The sequence below is a fragment of the Anguilla anguilla genome, chromosome 17 (genome assembly GCF_013347855.1).
Source record: "Anguilla anguilla isolate fAngAng1 chromosome 17, fAngAng1.pri, whole genome shotgun sequence".
Lineage (NCBI taxonomy): Eukaryota > Metazoa > Chordata > Actinopteri > Anguilliformes > Anguillidae > Anguilla > Anguilla anguilla.
Window position 1 is genome coordinate 20494909 of NC_049217.1, and position 18520 is coordinate 20513428.

The window sequence follows — 18520 nt, forward strand, 5'->3', positions numbered from 1 at the left end:
GATCAGAGCTGCAAGGCCGCATTAGTGTTGTGCACAGATCAGAGCTGCACGGCTGCATTAGTGTTGCGTACAGATCAGAGCTGCATGGCTGCATTAGTGTTGTGTACAGATCTGAGCTGCATGGCTGCATTAGTGTTGCGTACAGATCAGAGCTGCATGGCTGCATTAGTGCTGTATACAGATCAGAGCTGTGTTGCTGCATTAGTTCTGTGTACGGATCAGAGCGGCATGGCTTCATTAGTGTTGTGCACAGATCAGAGCTGCAAGGCCGCATTAGTGTTGTGCACAGATCAGAGCTGCATGCTGCATTAGTGCGGTATACAGATCAGAGCTGCATGACTGCATTATTGTTGTGTACAGATCGGAGCTGTGTTGCTGCATTAGTGCTGTATACAGATCAGAGCTGCATGGCCGCATTAGCGCTGTCTACAGATTAGAGCTGCATGACTGCATTAGTGTTGTGTACAGATCAGAGCTGCATGGTTGCAGTCGTGCAGAATACAGCTCAGAGCTGTTACATATCTTCATCTAGCTCTTCACAAATTTATTGGCTGGTGGCTTGCAAAATATGTCAATATAAAATAAGCTCAAAGGATGTTTAAATGACCACAAATGTTTACTTTTACCCAGAGGGACTTGCACAACTTACATTCTTTCACATACAATCCATTTCTACAGCCAAACATTTACTGAAGCAATTCAGGTAAAGTACCTTATTCAAGGGTAAAACTGCATCACCCCACTTTGGAATCAAACACAAAAGTCACAAGCCCATGTCCCTAACCCTTACAATACACTTTCCACCCCTAGATATACTTCAGTACACATGTGCTCAGTTAAAGAAACTAATTCTGAAATGCTGCGTTTGAACGTGCCACATTGTTTCCCAGATCACTTGCTCTTCACACAGACCGCAGTAGTAGAACCTACAGAGCACCATGGAACACTCCAGAACTGCTAATGCAGATGCCATTTCCCTGATCCTTCATTGTACAGGTTCGACCAAGTATGCATCTTACAGAAGGAAAATACATTCCTGAAGGGCATATTTGTTTATATTGCAAGATGTCATTTCCAAAACAAGCTATTTCTGGAAAAACATAACCACAAATACATCACCTGCTTTTTGTAATGGAACAAAAAGCTTTGTTTGCACAGTTGTTCATTTGATGACCATTCCAAAGTATTTCAATAACATAGAGATTCACCAAAATATTTCTGCAGTCACAAGGGTGGGGCCGGTTAACGTGTTTGTGGGACAAAGTCACTGTATTAAACTTACATACAAGTAGCAGGAGTTTTCATATGTTTATCTGAAAACATTTCCTCCAAAGCCAAACCGGTGCAAACAAATTAAGGATGCACCAAATTGTCCAAGCCTCGTGACCTCCCCGTGACACAGTGCGTTACTTGTTGATTGACGGGGCGGGTAATCTAAAAACATACTGGCCAATCAGTATGCCGGATCTAGGAGCCCTCGCCAATCAGGATGGAACTGAGCGAAGAAAGTCGAGGACTTCCGAGAATTCGCCGAGGGGCAGATACGGATATAACTAGCGGAAAAACCTGCGACGATTGATTTGTATTCACTCCCAATTAAGAAGCCTCATCTTGTTCTAAATAAGAAAGCGAAATTGACTATTTTCCCTGTTTGCTTTCAGAAATTTAATGATGAGTCATCACAAATTGTTTTTCATCGCTATTTCGATATTTATTGTTTACAGTGGCGCAGTTATCAGGTAAAATGTTGCAAACATTTTGAAATGTTTTGCAGCTTAATCCTATTCATTTCAGTTGTAATGTAGCAATTGTTGTTGACTGTTTGCATTGATTTCTTTAGAAAAAGAGAACTTTTTTAGAGCATAACCATTTATGTGAATATTCATTTATGTGAATATGTAAAACTATACAAGTCCGTGGATCTCGAGAGCGAGGTGCACGTGTCGATGTAGTATTTTCTCTACTTTTAACTAATATTTGTATGATTGCTACATTCAGGTTCCTAAATATCAGCCGTGCTAACTACAATAACGGTAACATAAATATTTATAATGTTTGATTGTCTCGATTTGAGTATTTTTACATCCAGTTGATTTTCCGTATTTCAAACGGGAAGTAGGCTAGTCTCTTAACAACTGGGTGTAACGGCCGAGAGAGACAAGTAGCGTGATGGCCGAGGTGCCGTAGTGACCACCTCTGATCCCGTGCATTGATTGCTAACGGAAAACGTCCCCGCCAGAATCCCACTGAAGAAAACGCGCACTCTGCGCCGTCAGCTGTGCGACAATGGGATGACACTGGATCAGCTACAGTCCAGGGCACAAATGCACATGACCGACCAGTATGCTGATAATGTCCCCGCCGACCTTGGCCTCGCCCCCAACCCTAACAAGACTGTCCCTGTTGAGAGTCTGACCAACTTCATGGACGTAAGTCTGGGTCACAGGGAGAAATGCTGTACCAGTAAACCTTGGGGTTGCAAAATTTTGAGCTGTTCTTTTGCGTGTATCGATTATTAGATAACTGATAATGTGGCTCCCCTTTCCCCAGGCCCAGTATTATGGGGTGATCAGCATCGGTACCCCTCCTCAGGAGTTCTCTGTGCTGTTTGATACAGGCTCCTCCAATCTGTGGGTGCCCTCCATTCACTGCTCCTTCTGGGATATTGCCTGCTGTGAGTCAGAGCCCTGCTGCGTGTGTGTGTGTGTGTGTGTTTCAAATTGTATGAGCAAATCTATTATTTATTTATTTTTTTTACACAAAACCAAACCGAGGCATCTTGTACCTGCCACACGGTGAAGTCTTCAGAAAAAACTCAAAAGACTAACTCCAAAGTTTGATTCATTTAGATATACTCACTCAAATGTACTGGTTCATTTTAAAGAATCAAACTTTCCAACACGTGTATGTGTGAGAGGTGCAAAAAACGGTGCATGTGTGTCTGTGTCCTTTTCCCAGTGTTACTACGGTAACACATTCATCCTCCTTTAGTTGTACAACGTCAATGGGAATAAGAACAGCTGTGTCGTGGGTGCACACCTGCCCCATGTGACTACCCTCAGGGGAGAGCAGTGGCGCAGGTGTGTCATTAATGTTGAGCCCCCCCCCCCCCCCCTCGCAGGGCTCCACCGTCGCTACAATTCCGGGAAGTCCAGCTCCTATGTGGCCAACGGAACAAAGTTCTCCATTCAATATGGAAGGGGAAGCTTGTCAGGCTACATCAGCCAGGACACCATCTCTGTGAGTCTCTGCATCCATCTGGATACACAAACTCCCATCAGGCAGTTCATCTGCCGCCTGTACAGCTTCTCATCCCCAGACTGTGTCTTTGTTAAAAAATAAACTGCAGTCTTTTGCGTTTAGCAGCAGTTTGTATTATAACGAATGATGCGGATCTGTTACTGAGCAAGCTCACTCATGCTGTGCTCTGCTGGTGTTTAAATTTCTCCCTCCTCAGTTAGCTGGGTTGACCGTGCCGGGCCAGCAGTTTGGCGAGGCCGTGTCCCAGCCGGGATTCGTGTTCGCAGTGGCGCGCTTCGACGGGGTGCTGGGGATGGGGTACCCGTCCATCTCTGTCGCTGGCGTCCGGCCGGTGTTTGACACCGCCATGGCTGCCAAGCTTCTGCCTCAGAACATCTTCTCCTTCTACATTAACCGGTGTGTGGCGAGTGGCGGTGGGGAAAACACTGCGGCTTAAATGTCATGTGTGCCCAGAGGTTCTTCCTGTAGCTGTAACTACCTGTACAGTAAGGTTCCACCTCACCCAGACTGTGATTTGATGATTTGTTTTGGAGCCAACTGTCAGCGTGCCCTCACATTTTTAACCAGGGACTCCACCAAAGCATGCTGTGAATGTGTGACATTTAGTGATGAAACATTGAATGCAGTGCCTTCATGTCTTTGTTGTCAATCATTCTGTCTGGAACTCCTCCCCCCCCCCCGCCCACACCCGTGATATGGTTTGTAAGGTGACTTTCTTTTCCCGACATTGCTTAGCTATCTGTGACTGTGGCTCATATTCCAAGTGAAACTGAATATTTGAGGTACTTCCCAGCACTGGATAAGAGATGCGAGTGACACAATCTCTGATACAATAGGTGACAGTTTGTGATTATGGGTTGAAACTGCCTTAATTCATAAACAAGCAATGTCAGCAGAATGTTTTTTTTTTTTCTCCCCTTTTAAAAAAAAAAAAAAACTAAACGAAAAATTCCTCAAATGGTAATGAATGTCATTCTAAGCGCTGGAGAGCTCTCCGTACCAGGTGACATTGCAACTCATGATCCAGTGCCTGCTCAGACTACAACAGAGATGATTATCACCATGGCGCTCATTGTAAATGAATGGGAGTTCGCGTGCTCGTTCCTAGGAACCCTAGAGCAGCAGTGGGAGGAGAGCTTGTGCTGGGAGGGGCCGATGACCAGCACTACGAGGGAGCGCTGCACTACGTGAACGTCACCCGCAAGGCCTACTGGCAGATCGCCATGGACGGGTGAGCGTCCCGCCGGGCCGCCGAGCGAGACCCTTTCCGTCTTTGATGTTTGAGCGCCGTGCGCTTCACTGCCCATTAATCTGCACCTGCAGGGTTTCCGTTGGGAATCAGCTGGCGCTCTGCAAGGGCGGTTGCCAGGCGATTGTGGACACGGGAACCTCCCTCATCGTAGGGCCTGCGAAGGAAGTCCGAGCCCTGCAGAGAGCCATTGGGGCCTTGCCTCTACTCATGGGAGAGGTGAGGAGTGGGTCTTGGGGAGCCCATAACCAATGAACATGCACAACAGGACCTCACTAACCAATGAACAATGCACAGCAGGAACTCAATAACCAATGAAAATGCAGTGTGTGGTGAATCTCCCATGTTTGCCTGCCAGTGTGAGCATTAAATTAGCTTTCTCCGTTGTTGTTATCCAGTATATGATTCCTTGCGGGAAGATCCCATCTCTCCCAGTCATCTCATTCACTCTTGGAGGAAAGCAGTTCAATCTGACTGGGGAGGACTATGTCCTGAAGGTAACCTACAGCCCACCCCTCTGAATGGCATGATTCATCATCACCCAGCCAGATTAAACCCTGTCACAGCAGGACAGTGAAACAATCGTGCCCACTGTGGGCCCTGTCATTTTGCCCCTAATGTGATGATCTCCGTTCTCGTGACTGCAGGAATCTCAACTGGGAGTGTCGATTTGCCTGTCTGGGTTCATGGCCATGGACATTCCCCCTCCAGCCGGGCCCCTGTGGATTCTGGGAGACGTCTTCATCGGTCGCTACTACAGCGTGTTTGACAGGGATGCTGACCGCATGGGTTTCGCACCTGCTAAATAGAGGGGAGAGAGGGAGAGAGAGGAGGGGGGAGAGAGAGAGATATTTCATAGGCTACTGGAGAAGGGGACAAAGACCACCCAAAAAGGGAAGAGCCACTCCTCTCTGATCCATTCTGTTTTCTGCTTGCTACTTTCAGAGCTATGAAACGGTACAGATTGGGATGGGAAAGGCTAATTGTACCAAATTAACTATGCAATTTTATTTCTATGCAACTTATTTCTTAATGAATTACTTTTTGTACAGATCAATAAAAGCTTGTGCTGAGTGAGGACCGAGTGCTTTGCTCATTTTAAACTCGGGCAGCATTCCAAAGAACAAGCTGATGATTTGTAGAATTTGAAACTTGAAATGTTGACTGATTAAATTGAAGACCCTTCTGCTGGGGGATGGGGAAAGTGTTGAGTCGGTTTCTGTTCTTGACCGGGGTTGTTGACCAGTGGGGGGGCGGAAAAAAAAACTTTTCCCCCCCCCCTGTTGATCAATGTCACACTGTTGGGGGGACAAATTTAAAGCGCTGCCAATAAGAACTGTGGGTAAATGCATGCAATTTAAACTGCTGTGATGAAAGATGATATTGAAGATATGCCATAATTTGAATGTTAAACATGTAAGCAAATTGTATGCTTGATTCCTGTAAATGGAAAGGTATTTTTTTGTGGACAACTTGGACAACTTTTTTTTGTATATTGTGTCCACTTTCAAACTACATTGTGTTTATCTGTGTAGGTCCTACCAATTCAGATTGATTCAATGAAAATCCTATTTTCTAACTAAATAAAAGTTTTAAATAGTGGAAAAGTAAGCCTGGGTTTTTGAATTACGTTGTCAGAAAAAAAAAAAAAATTCAGAAACACAATGGGACAGTCAACTCTCCAACAGAAATTTATTGCAACAGCAGCGTAACCTGTTAAAATGAACATACTTGTTTATGTAACGTTTCCATAGTCTGCCTGCGGCTACACTGGACAAGACCTAAGTAGGAAGTTTGTTGTGGATGCCCTTCAGTTTTGCCTTTTCACACCCTGATTCTTCAGAACACACTTCTATACTGATTAAAAACATTTGAGACACCAGAAATGGATGCATACTGTTCAGACCTAGTGCTTCGCAAAAGAGATTCACCATTATATTTGAGGTTAGTTAGCAGCTCAAACCTTCAACTTGACAAAAGCCAGACAACGGTTTTAACGAGATACCAGCAACATAATTTTGACTATTGCCACAGAAACTAGACTGGCCTCCCATTTTACCGGAGACCACCTAACTGAAAACTTTCCATCAGATGATTATATGAAATTCTAACGCAAATAAAAAAAAAACCACAGAAACACAAAAAAAATGCTTACTGGAGAGTAAGAGCACCATGGCTGAAATTCTGGTCACACACAGCACCCCCACTTCCCAGAAAATGGTACCAGACAGATTTCACCATATAGCACCATGACTGACCTTGTGCCACAAACACCACCCCCCTCCCCGAAAAAGGAACCGAAGACGGATTTGACCATAAACAAATCAGAAATGGGATTGCACAACTCACTCGACTTTTCCCTCTGACTGCACATGTCGGTTTGGCAATGGGCCGGGATTTCTGAAAAGCTGATAGTTCAATCTGTGACCCAGCTCCACTCTTCACAGCAGAAACCCTGCCTGCAGGGCCCTGTTAAAAAGAAAATCCAGATTCCAGGGCACCCAGCATCGTTCTTCTTGAAAGGGTCTTGTTCTGGAAATGTAATGAGCTTCACACAGCACTGATTCCCAGTGTGGGCTCTTTATAAGGCCTGGGCCGATACAGGGTTTCATTGGGCATCAGAGAAACAGCGCTCTGCCACAACCAGCCGAACCCAACACTGACTGCACCCCCCCGAGACACCACCTGGCACATACATTCCCCACCCCCAACCCAAACAAGACAGGACAAAATCAGACACAAAAAAATCGATATTTGGACCAACAAAAAAATAGTTGGAATTGGAAACATTCATTCGAGCCATTAACTAGTGACAAACAGAAGTGAATCTCAGCAGCAGTTCCTGGTGGGAGGATTTCAGTCATATAGTGACTGGTGGGCACAGGACACTGGCTAAAAGAAAAGGCCTCTTCCAATCAGTCGGTGTCCTGTTCGCTTATGAACCACCGTCAACGTAACCTTTGCTGTGAAAGTGCTGCCTATGCAGCCTGTATTCCCAGAACAACAACAAAACATTTTAAAATCATGCCAGGACACAGGCAGCTTTTTGCTCTTCAAGAAGACGAACAACATGAAGATCGGGGGGGAGAAACAGACGTGCAGAACTGGTGGAACGAGCAGGGCTCCAGCGCACAGACCCCGTGGCTCCGCCCTTTCTTTTGTCACAAGCCCCATTTTGGATCGAGACTTTTTCCGAAGAGGATTTTTAGAAGTCTGCACATTTTTCTAGTGCCTGTTCTACAGTGGATCACTGTTTGCATAAACAAAACATGCCATTGTTGTGCAGCGAACAAATACCTTCATAGTCTCTTGCTCGCTCATTTTGGTAATACTCACACAACAAATACAAAAATACTTGTTTCCGTTACATTATTAGACATACATTTATTAAACATAGTTTGCTGCCCCCTCCCCAATAAGGGTCTGTGACACAGACACAATGTTCATTAAAAATAAATAAAGTAAAATCTTTTACATACTACTTTTGGGTGCAATGAGAGAGAGTTGGATTTTCAAGCTGAGGTATGACGGAGTATTAATACATCGTTTTATTTTTATCCCGTGGGATGCATCGATGCAGCAGACAAATCTTCACAGTTCCCAAAAAAAGCCTTTTATTTGTTCAATCCAGGACAGGACTCAGTGCTCCTCGGGCAGTGTTACACAGGGAACAGGGAAGCGTGCAACAAGTTAAAGTCTGGGTGAGTTTAAACGCACTGCCCCTGGGCCCCCCTGTGCTCCTCTCATGTTGCCGTTGACGACGGCCGCTCGCCACATTTCGCAGACAGTGCTGCTAACAGTCAGCTTCTTGCAATGAGGCGATCCGTGATGACACAGGAAACTCACTCCGAAGTGTCAAAACAGCATTGGGCCGAGACACATATCATGTCTGAAAAGCCGGCAAGACGCCACACAGAATCTGTCCGTTTATTAGTCACTTTTCCGAGGATCTGCACCTACCTCGTGAAAGCTTTTGTTCTGACAAGAATGACTCAGCAATTCACACCTACAAAAGTTCAAAAACCTTTAGGGTGGAGTGGAAGAGCTTCAGTGTTTTTTTTTGTTTTTTTTTAACCCGTGTTCAAACGCATCTCGCCCTACAGATTTCAAAAAGCATTTCCTTGTGACAACATATTTACCAATGCATTTTTTTTTGTCACTTGACCAGAAATGTGAAACTGCTCCACTTGCGCATGCGCCCCCTCACATACACACACACACACACACACACACATATATATGCATTTTCCCTGTAAAAATGGTATCTATAAGCAAACCATCTATATAGTGGGGTGTGCTTCTGACTTGCAGCTCTACTGTCCAGTTTTGACACCAAAATGAAAATAAATCATATTCACATGGCGTCCTGCCCTTTGCTTACAGCCAATCACATGCCTCACGTAACACAATCACCAGTACAACTCCTGGACCAGCCCCCAACGAGGCTTCCATCCAGCATCAGTGCAGAACACCCATCACACCTAGTGTAACTTTCCACCTGATCCTGAAGATAGGACTAACATACTTTGAAGTGAATAAAATCCTGTTTTGAGTCCAACAATTATTTGTTCTTTATTTTTTCATTTCCTGCAGCTCAACACACAAAGGAAACAAACGTGCATTCAAGTAGGCTAGTGAATAGCACTCCCCACTAATGTACTTCCCGTTTTTAGTATGAAAGAGAAAGTGACCTTCACACTTCCCGTTTCTCAGAAACCTAGGATGACTGCTTCACACTGGCTGTCTGACCACAGCGAACAGAGAAAGCGTGTTCGGCAGCTGTGGTTACTATGGTGCACCAGAACTCCCTGCCCCCATGTCCAAAATTTTACTTTCTGACCAGCTGTTAACACTTTAATTCCTTCTGTTCTTAGAGCTTCTGTGCCAAGTTCCAGCTCGAGTCTCAGTCAGAATAATACTATCAAATGCATTGGGTTTGAAAAAAAAAACCTATAAAGGTACAGCCATTAAGGGGGAATTAGGTGGTGAAGCCCCATAACGACCCATCCAATTAACCAGGTTACTGAGCTGCATCTCACCGTCGGTCTTAGGTAATAAATAAGCTATGGCCAAATTATAAATAAAAAAACAAACCAAGAAACGAAACTTATCTGTCGGCAGATGCATCAAGGTTTTAAACGCTCCCTCACAGTGAGACATGTCCAAGACCTCTCTCTCAAAAGGGGCAATGGGGAGGCTGTCCTTGTGTTTCTAAAGAACCAGCTGAGCCAGCTGAGTGGTAACTGGCCACCGGTCTGCTGTGGTGAGAGGTGGGGGCGGGGGGTGGGGGTCACGCGGTCCTCAGGAGCCCCTCCGGGTCGGACAGGGCGCAGTAGAGGGTGTAGCCCAGCTCGTCCACCTCCTGGGGGGTGAGCTCGCAGAAGAGGTTCACTTTGGGGCAGAGGGCGCAGGGGAGCCTCCCGGCCTCTAGGTGTCCCACCAGGGCGCGGAGGAGCTGCAGGAAGCGGTCGGCCAGCGCGTCCCGGGCCCAGTCCCCCTCCCCCTCGCTCAGCAGCAGCAGGGCGTTGGTCAGCTGGCCGGCGGTAAGGCGGGAGAGGGCGGGGTTCAGCTTGCACACGGCCTTCAGCACCTTCAGGCACAGGCAGCGGCAGCCGCCGTCCTCCTGGTCCAGCGCCCGCAGCCGCGCCGTCTCCGCCACGCGGAAGCTCTGCCGCCACAGGTTCTCGTGGCGCTCGGCCCGGCGGTGCGGCTTGGCGATCAGCGAGACGCCGTCCTCCATGGCGAGCAGCGGCAGGAAGTCCACGTAGAGCCGGCGCTCCCGCTCGTACTGCACCTCCAGGGTGAGCGTCTCCGAGGGCACCACCGGGCGGATCACGTAGTCCAGCACGCTCCCGATGGCCGGCCAGTTGATGGAGCCGGCCACCAGCTTCTCGAAGACCTCCAGCACGCTCTTCGGGGAGAGGTACCCCCCCACCAGGCAGCGGTCCCAGTAGCTGCTACCCCTGGGGAAGTACTCCAGGTTCTCCCGCCGCACCAGCCAGAACCCCGGCACGTTCATGATGGTGTCCTCGCCCGGGACCGGCGACCACAGGTTCTTCTCCAGGATCAGGGGCACCATCAGCTGGGCGTGGTCCGCGGTCACCACCTGAGACAGAGCTGGGAGGGGTCAGAGCCACATACCTGTGTGTCTGATCCACACTTATCACTCTGCCGGAGCTCCAGGCTCACCGCGGTTCTTACTGGACCCACAGGTTTGAGCTCAGCAGCCCTAAGGTTATCATAAACCCCTTACACAAAGCTGCAAGCTCACATTAGTTTACCTTTATCTTTAGAGCAAATTTCACTCCTGTCCTGCAACTGCTCAACAAAGAGCTCGCCTGAATACATTTCATAGACATGAACAGAACAGAAGCCAGGAACCCACTGTCCTAACGTAGTTTACACGCATACTATGGAGGACTCGCACTAAATAAAGGCTGTTTACATGATTCGATAGAAAATCACACTGTTTAGCAATTTCAGAAAATGCATTCAAATGGAGATGTCATTGTTTTGGCCATATCCCCCAGCCCTACCTGCAGGTCGTCGTAGAGACTCCCGCTCAGGTACATCTCCCTCAGGGGCATGTCGGGCAGCTTGGCGTGCAGGAAGACCCGGAGCTCGGCGCAGATGTCCAGGGCGGCCCGGCGGGCGCTGGCCTGCTCCTCGCCGGGGATGGTCACGCGCTCGCGGTAAAAGGTCCACAGCCGCTCCTGCAGGGACAGGCGCAGTCGCGCGCGGTGCATGTCCGCCGAACCGGCGCCGTCCTGCCCTCCGGCCCGCCGTACGCGGCCTGGGGGGGGCACACGGCCTGGAGGGAGGGAGGGGGGGGGGGGGCAGGAGGAGAGGGAGAAATCTTAATCCTAACAGGAAAGTGGGGAGGCCTCTTAATCCATTAAACTGTCAACAGGGGCACTGTGGAGTCAAAGCAGGACTTCACAGAAGTTCTAAAAATTGTATGTGTTTAAGAACTGAATTAACATGCAAACAGAGGTTCTTCTGAAACTCTATTTTAAATCTATTTTACTATAATCACACAAAAGAAATGGAAATCATTAGTGGGCTTGCTTCCGACAAGCCCACTCTTGCTATCTTGCATATATATATATATATATATATATATATATATATATATATATATATATATATTTAAAATTCTTTTTATTATCCGCACTTTCTGCCCGATTTTTCTAGCTCTAACTAGTCCTACAGTTTTTGCACTACATTCAAACTGCTTACACCAAAATGACTGGCTAGTTCCAGACATTGCTGCTTGTATTCAGATCTTTGAAACATTCAAAACTTTTTGAAATATTCAACTTTTTTTGTGGTTACTCCAGAGAGTCACTCGGGACGTTTGGTCCAACGCTGTGGTAGGACGCGTACGCAGGTGGCCACTCATGGCAGGAGATTTTAAGCACAGCTTTATCGCCTCACGTTACTTTAGCTAACCGCAAAGCTGGCAGTATACTCAGTAAGAAGAAAGAACGTCAGGACTGAGAACCACCGGTGAACATGTCCACGAACACCGTTGTCGGTGTACTCAGTGAGAACACCGCACTGTTCCGCTGGGGTGTGAATAATTATGAATAAGTACGAGGCAGCTATTAACAGGGGCTGGAATCTCACCCAGACCTCCGTCTCACGGCTACGCCATGGATGTATAAAGGGAAGGGCTACGCAAGATCACAACACAAAACAAAAAATTTTAAAGTGTTTAAAGTGCCTTTAGTTTATCTAACTATGCAAAAAAAAGGAAAAAAAGGCGAAGGAGATGGTACATTCGCGCTGTAAATGAGAGTAGAAACGGAGAATGGAGAGTTTTGTCTGTACATTCGGCAAATGCGGAGTTTAGACGAGGGGGTCCACTTCTCTTATTTCCAAATGTGTGCTAGGCGTTTTGATGACTTGCTGAAACAAGCAGCACCATTCATCAAACATGCGGGAACTCACAGAAATCCCATCTGTACAGAAGATAACATCTTAACACGTTAGCGTTTCGCCTACTTTAGTTAACCTAGTTAGCGCGTACGGATGATACATACAGCTACAACCCACGTACTGCACGCATGAGTAGGAGCTAATGAGACACAGCTACAAGCACCGATACAGATGTACGGACACACGGAGGACAACAAATAACGTTACAGAGGTGAGGACATGCCATAGCTAGCTGGCTATATAATTAGCCAAGTTTTACTCATGACACTTTTAGGATATGATTCATCCCTGGAACATAATCGGTATTTGCAGATCCCCGGCTGTATATGTAACGCTATGGTGCGCCGTGGGTCTGGACGGTTTCGTGCTTCTTCTGAGCTATGCGCCCTCATTGAAATGCATTGAGGCTTGAGGACTGTGCCAGTTGGAATTTGAAGCAAGCCCACACAATTCCTTCAAGAATTGTAACCCTTCTAGTTTAAAGTGTAATGCTGAACTCCCATGCTGGGAATTAATACATTTTATTAAATTTATTAATTCATTCATTTCCATCCTAAAATTAGTATATCCTTACTTTTTCAAGAACAGTACGATGGTTCAAAAATATGGATCTTGCTCAAGAATGAACCTGTATTTAACCCCAAACACTGTGCACCACCCACAATGACAGGCAGTCTCTGCCTTTAGTCACGGTCAAATGGATCACCCGCTCAGGCTTCCTTCGGTCGAATCCTCAACAAAATTTCATTTGTTCAAGCCGACCTACTGTTGCACTTCTCTGTATGTACGAGCAATTTGAAGGACAATTTGTCTCGCTGCTTACAAGGGACTTGCCGGTATTGCTCAAGCCGAGTTCCTCTGAGCCGTCACATGAGCTTCACTTGGCTTAAAGCTGAATACAGTACACAAAGCAACCAATGATGGCCATTCTGGATGTGAATGACCCTTACAAACAGATGATTTTAACCTGTGCTCCGAACACCAGAGCAAATACAAGCACCGATGTGAAAGAGTGTACACTCAAGTAGCGTACACTAGGTATCAGTAGTTATAAAAACGAAATACTTACTGAGACTGACTGGACTCGTTTGGACACAACTAAAGTTGTGTGGAGCTAATCAATTTAGCTTTGAAGAGCGTTTGAAGAGCGTCAGTGGAGGACGAAGCTCAAAGGTCCCACTCGAGGACGCCTAATTGCCAACACATTGAGAGCTCTCAGACAGGATCATCGCCCACAATTACACAAACCAAACAAAACAAAACACAGGGGATTCACACCAGCTTCCCACCACGTGGATAAAACACAACGGAACAGCATAAGAGCACCAGGCTTGTAAACGTGCTCTTGTGCTCCCACCTTCACTGGAAAATCTAACTCATCTGTGTACATACCTACAGCTACACACGCATACGCACATACACACGTACACACATAACACAAGCTTGCACTTGGGAAGAGGGTTCGCCCCTTCAAGTTGGCTAAAATGAGCGAGACTCCAAAGCAGAGGAACGGAACAAAACCCACTAAAAAGATTTCAGCGCAGCGTGCGCTACACACGGCTACGGCTACAAATAACGTCCTGTCAACACATTACAGGCATTTAGCAGGCACTCTTATTCAGAACGCCTTACACAGCTTTTTACACAGCGTTCACACTGTCGCCACTCATACAGCTGGATACGTACTGAAGCATTGCAGGTTAAGTACCTAGCTCAAGGTGTTGATAAGTAATACCAATACACACACCTGCTATGCACAAAGCGAAACCATTCGCGGTCCGGCTTGTCTGCAGTGGTATCACTTGTTGCTAGCGTAGTGGGAGTGCACGGAGACGGCTTTGGCGGGCAGTTTACCTGGTTCAAAGGCACTGGAGGACGTAGGTAGTGTCTGCAGCGACCGACTCACTGTGGACTTCATGTCATGGTTCAGTAGCCTTGGCGACGACCCCAGCCAACTAGGCTCCTCCCAGCTCCTTTTACCCCCCCGCTCCATCTTGGTGGGGCTAGTGGGGGCGCTTATGGTTCGATCGTACATCTGAAAAGCGAGTTTACAGAATTCAAAGTTCATCTCTCTCCATTGGGCCGTCAAATTTAAGAAAAGATAGCAGCGATTATAACCCTGAACATAACCCTTAAAACGGCAGTGATTATAATCCTGAATATAAACCCTGAAAACTGCAGTGATTATAACCCTGAATATAAACCCTGAAAACTGCAGCGATTATAACCCTGAACCCTTAAAACGGCAGTGATTATAATCCTGAATATAAACCCTGAAAACTGCAGCGATTATAACCCTGAATATAACCCTTAAAACGGCAGTGATTATAACACTGAATATAAACCCTGACAACTGCCATGATTATAACCCTGAATAGAATAGGGTCACTCATACACACTGACCGCTTTACAAACCTAATTTGAAAATAGGACAGACTAGCTCCCCTTTGCTGCTTATCCATGTTGTGCAGATATTGTGTGAACACTGCGTTACTCTGACAAACTGAAGCCGCCAAGCACAGAAAAAAAGAAGCGATTATATTTCACAGCTGCTTCGGCTCACTCGTTTGACAGCCAGCGTGGCGATGCCAAGCATGGCAGCCCCTCCGACCCCCAGCACCAGCTTGGCATTGGACAGAACAAAGTCGATGGCGGTACCCATCCCATTATCATCCTTCTTTCCCTTTCGGTCGCCATTAACCCCGGCCATCTTCTTCCGCTCTGCTCAGGGTGCGGGGGATGGGGCGGGAGAGGAGGAGGTGGAGGAGGAGGAGGGAGAGAGAGTGTAAATTTAGTGCTTTACTGATGATGCTCGCACACTAGCTGGTCCAGGAATATTGTTAAAAAAGAAAATAGTTTTTTTAGGTTTACCTGAAATTGGTCCAAGACCAGATTCTATAAAGTCCTAGAGGGACTGCAGAATGTCTAATGATAATGGCACCTAGACCAATCCCCCTAGCCGGCTGTTGAGGAAGAACTGGCCCCTCCTGAGCGCGTCCTCCTTTTCCTGAAGGGTGGTCAGGGCCTGGCAGCGGCGAAACTCCCGTGCCACGGCGCGCCGGTAGTAATTCCGGTCAGTGTACTGCAGGTGGCGCCCTGCGCGGAGCAGCGCTCTGTACAGCTCCAGCACCGCCCCCCGAGACCAGCCGCCCATCAGTGACTGCGCATAAGCAGGTGGTCCCTTTCACCTGCTGCACATAGAGGCAAGGCAAAATCCCAAAGTGTTACTTAAGTTCCTTAACTTGACCTCAGCCTACGAGTCTGTACAGACTGGTTCCAAGTTACTTCTGTCCCAGCCACATAAAAGTAATTATATGCGAACACATGGCTGGGTGATAGCGAATCTATGCTTATGTTTTTACGAGGAAACCAAGGGTTCCTGGTTAACTATAGATAAGACAACTCTCAAAACTACGATGTCAGCCAGTCAAAGGAGCACCAACAAGAGCGTTTCTCAATCAAGCATGTGCTGATGAAAGTGTAAGACTACTTTAACGACAGCGTCAACCAAATGCACCAAACACATAGTTTCGTGTGATTACAGGCTACAGAAAACTAAAACACAGTTTTAATGTCCAAGGTTGTAAAATACCACAGAAATGCCACCGACGTCCCATTCATTTATATTTTTCCATATCAATTATAGTAAGGGCAGTAAGTTATTAACGCATGTATTACCAAGCAAAATACACGTAAAGCTGTCAAAAACGTGTTTGGGGAAAGTGGTTCATACTTGAAAGACGTGCCTCAAAACAACATACAGGCTACTGTCTGATCAAGGCAGGCCTAGGCTCACTCAACGCATGAAACTAGCTACAGCGTAAACTAGCGACGCTTGATGGTACACGTCCCACAAGTATTGACTGGTTGTGCAGATTAAAAACACAGTTACAAGTTTACAGTCCGATATTATGTCAGAAGCTACAAGTTATAGTTCGATATTATGTCAGAAATATTCTACCTGAACGAAAAGAAAATTAGCCACCGGTAATTAAGAGAGTCTGCCTACGAGCAAGAATGAGTCTGACCTTACTCGTCGAGGGACAGATAGACTAATTCAGGCACAAATCACATTAAGACACGGCACTCAGATGTACCATATCTATACAGTCCGAAAGGACATATCGACTTACTTCAATTAAACTATTTTTAAAACGTATCCTTTCATGTGCAACAACAGCAGCAGCAACTCCCCTCACGCCGGGGTCAATACAAAGAAACCGGAAATAAATAGTTTCTCGCTTCCGGTTGAATGTAACTAAGTCCGGTGCAAATATTTAACCCCGAATTTTCAACATAAACCAAAAACCTGTTACGCTGATATGTCAATATTAAATGTGTTTTCTTGAAAAAATATATTGTATAAGCCACACATGCGAACTTTAGTTGGAATATTGGTATGTATGCTAGGATGTTGTATGTAGAATCTACTGTAGCTTTACTCCTCAGTTGTTCCGTTGGTTACGTTTTTTAAAAAATGCATATTTTTCCTGCAATGTTCCGTAAATGATGACTAAGTTATAAAATGTGTTTTTTGTGTATATATAGTATATTCGTTCTTTAATTTGTTCCAAAATAACAAAACACAGATTTGGTTGCATTTCTAGCATTTTCAGTGGCAGAGTTCTAGGATTAGTGATTATACAACAGGGGTTCCCAAACTTATGGCGAGTGACACCATACTGATTTTTTAAAAGTAAGATCACGATCCCATCCTGAAGGACCGTGGAGTGTGAGAATATCAACATAGTAGGTAACTTGTCGCCATATTCATTTCATAATCATTGTCATAAACAACATTGGCATCACATATTATTTTAAAATTATCTGGCATTGGTGGTAGGAATTGCATCACTTTGAATTTCCTGATCATTTTGCACATCATACTTGCTTCTCACATGCACATAATTCACTGGGCATTCACATCCCTGTTGGAGGAGAGACCTTTAGCCCTCTAGAATGAGCCTAAGAGAAGACACTGAGTCCGTAGAGAGGGGGTATGATTGGTCATAATGAGTGGGTGTCATACCACAGAATTGTGTGCAACCCATTCTTTGACCTCTTCTCTTAGACACAAGAAGTGAAATTCCGTTCCACCTTTAAACGTATTGGCTAAGAGCATAAATCCCCTTCATCATCTCAATTCTGAGAAGCAAGAAGTAAAACTCCACTACAGATGGAGAAATCATCAGAGTTCGCTTACAAAGCTGTTTTATGAAAAGCAGAATGCATGCAAGCCCAGTAAAGGTTTAAATTAATTTCTGATGAGTATCCTTGCAAAGTAAAGGAAAGTACTTTAATATGAAATAAAATCAATAAGACCTATCATAATAATGAAACAATTTGCAAGGATGTAGGCTTATTAAAATGAAATACTAAAATGAATGAGCTCAAATGAAATGTGAAAAATGTGGGAAAAAAATGTTTAAACTTAATGCTTAAATTTGATGACGGACAGTTTTTTGACAGTCTGCTCTGTCATTCCTTTGTGGTACTTAGTGTAAACTTGTGACTGGAAGAGAGATATTTCTGCATCAATGGACAAAAAAATGTATGTACTGTATATGTAATATAGGCTATTGTTAGAGTAAAACAGACTTTTGTCTTTGGACTGTGGCAGGAAACCGGAGTACCTGGAGGAAACTCCACACAGAAAGGGCCTACAGACAATACAATTCATTATTAAGAACTGAAGGGAGGAGAGTTTTCTCTAGCATAACTAGAATTCTGTGCAACACTAACTTCTTAGGCCTTACAGCAGGGCCCCTCTGTCTCCAGGCACCGAACCTCCCAAGGACAACAACAAGTTAGAAATATAGCCTATAAGCCTATAGCCTATAAGTGGGTCGATGCATGTATGTGTGTGTTTCTTTTCTCTCTTGTCTCATGTGCAAAACTGGTGAGCTTGGCCTTCCTCCTTATCCTCCCCCTGCTATCCTGCCAGGGAGGAACTGGCTATGACACCGTGCTGCCCAGGACTCTGAAAGCAACTGATAGATTAAAGAACAAACAATTATTTCTGATTTAAAGCCTGTTTAGACAAAGTGGTCATCATGTGCTTATTTATTT

General features: G+C 45.7%; 2 protein-coding genes across 4 annotated transcripts; one reads left to right on the top strand and one right to left on the bottom strand.

The window, feature by feature from the left end:
• The first annotated feature begins 1516 nt into the window (after positions 1-1516).
• On the top strand, positions 1517-6121 carry napsa (napsin A aspartic peptidase). The gene is made up of 9 exons (XM_035397380.1): positions 1517-1739; positions 2240-2429; positions 2551-2674; positions 3122-3240; positions 3458-3657; positions 4370-4492; positions 4585-4729; positions 4909-5007; positions 5158-6121. Exons 1-9 carry the CDS (start codon positions 1669-1671, stop codon positions 5317-5319), a joined length of 1233 nt encoding a protein of 410 aa, XP_035253271.1. The 5' UTR covers positions 1517-1668; the 3' UTR covers positions 5320-6121.
• A 64-nt stretch (positions 6122-6185) lies between these two features.
• mief1 (mitochondrial elongation factor 1) lies at positions 6186-16682 on the bottom strand. Of its 3 annotated transcripts, none has more exons than XM_035397377.1 (6): positions 16585-16682; positions 15323-15642; positions 15015-15172; positions 14306-14486; positions 11047-11321; positions 6186-10616 (listed from the first exon to the last, which is right to left on the bottom strand). In XM_035397377.1, exons 3-6 carry the CDS (start codon positions 15159-15161, stop codon positions 9801-9803), a joined length of 1419 nt encoding a protein of 472 aa, XP_035253268.1. In that variant the 5' UTR covers positions 15162-15172; positions 15323-15642; positions 16585-16682; the 3' UTR covers positions 6186-9800. The 3 variants fall into 3 exon arrangements, with proteins under 3 accessions (XP_035253268.1, XP_035253269.1, XP_035253270.1); XM_035397378.1 differs by lacking the exon at positions 16585-16682 and adding an exon at positions 16413-16547; XM_035397379.1 differs by lacking the exon at positions 16585-16682 and adding an exon at positions 16480-16497.
• Between the last annotated feature and the right edge of the window lie 1838 nt (positions 16683-18520).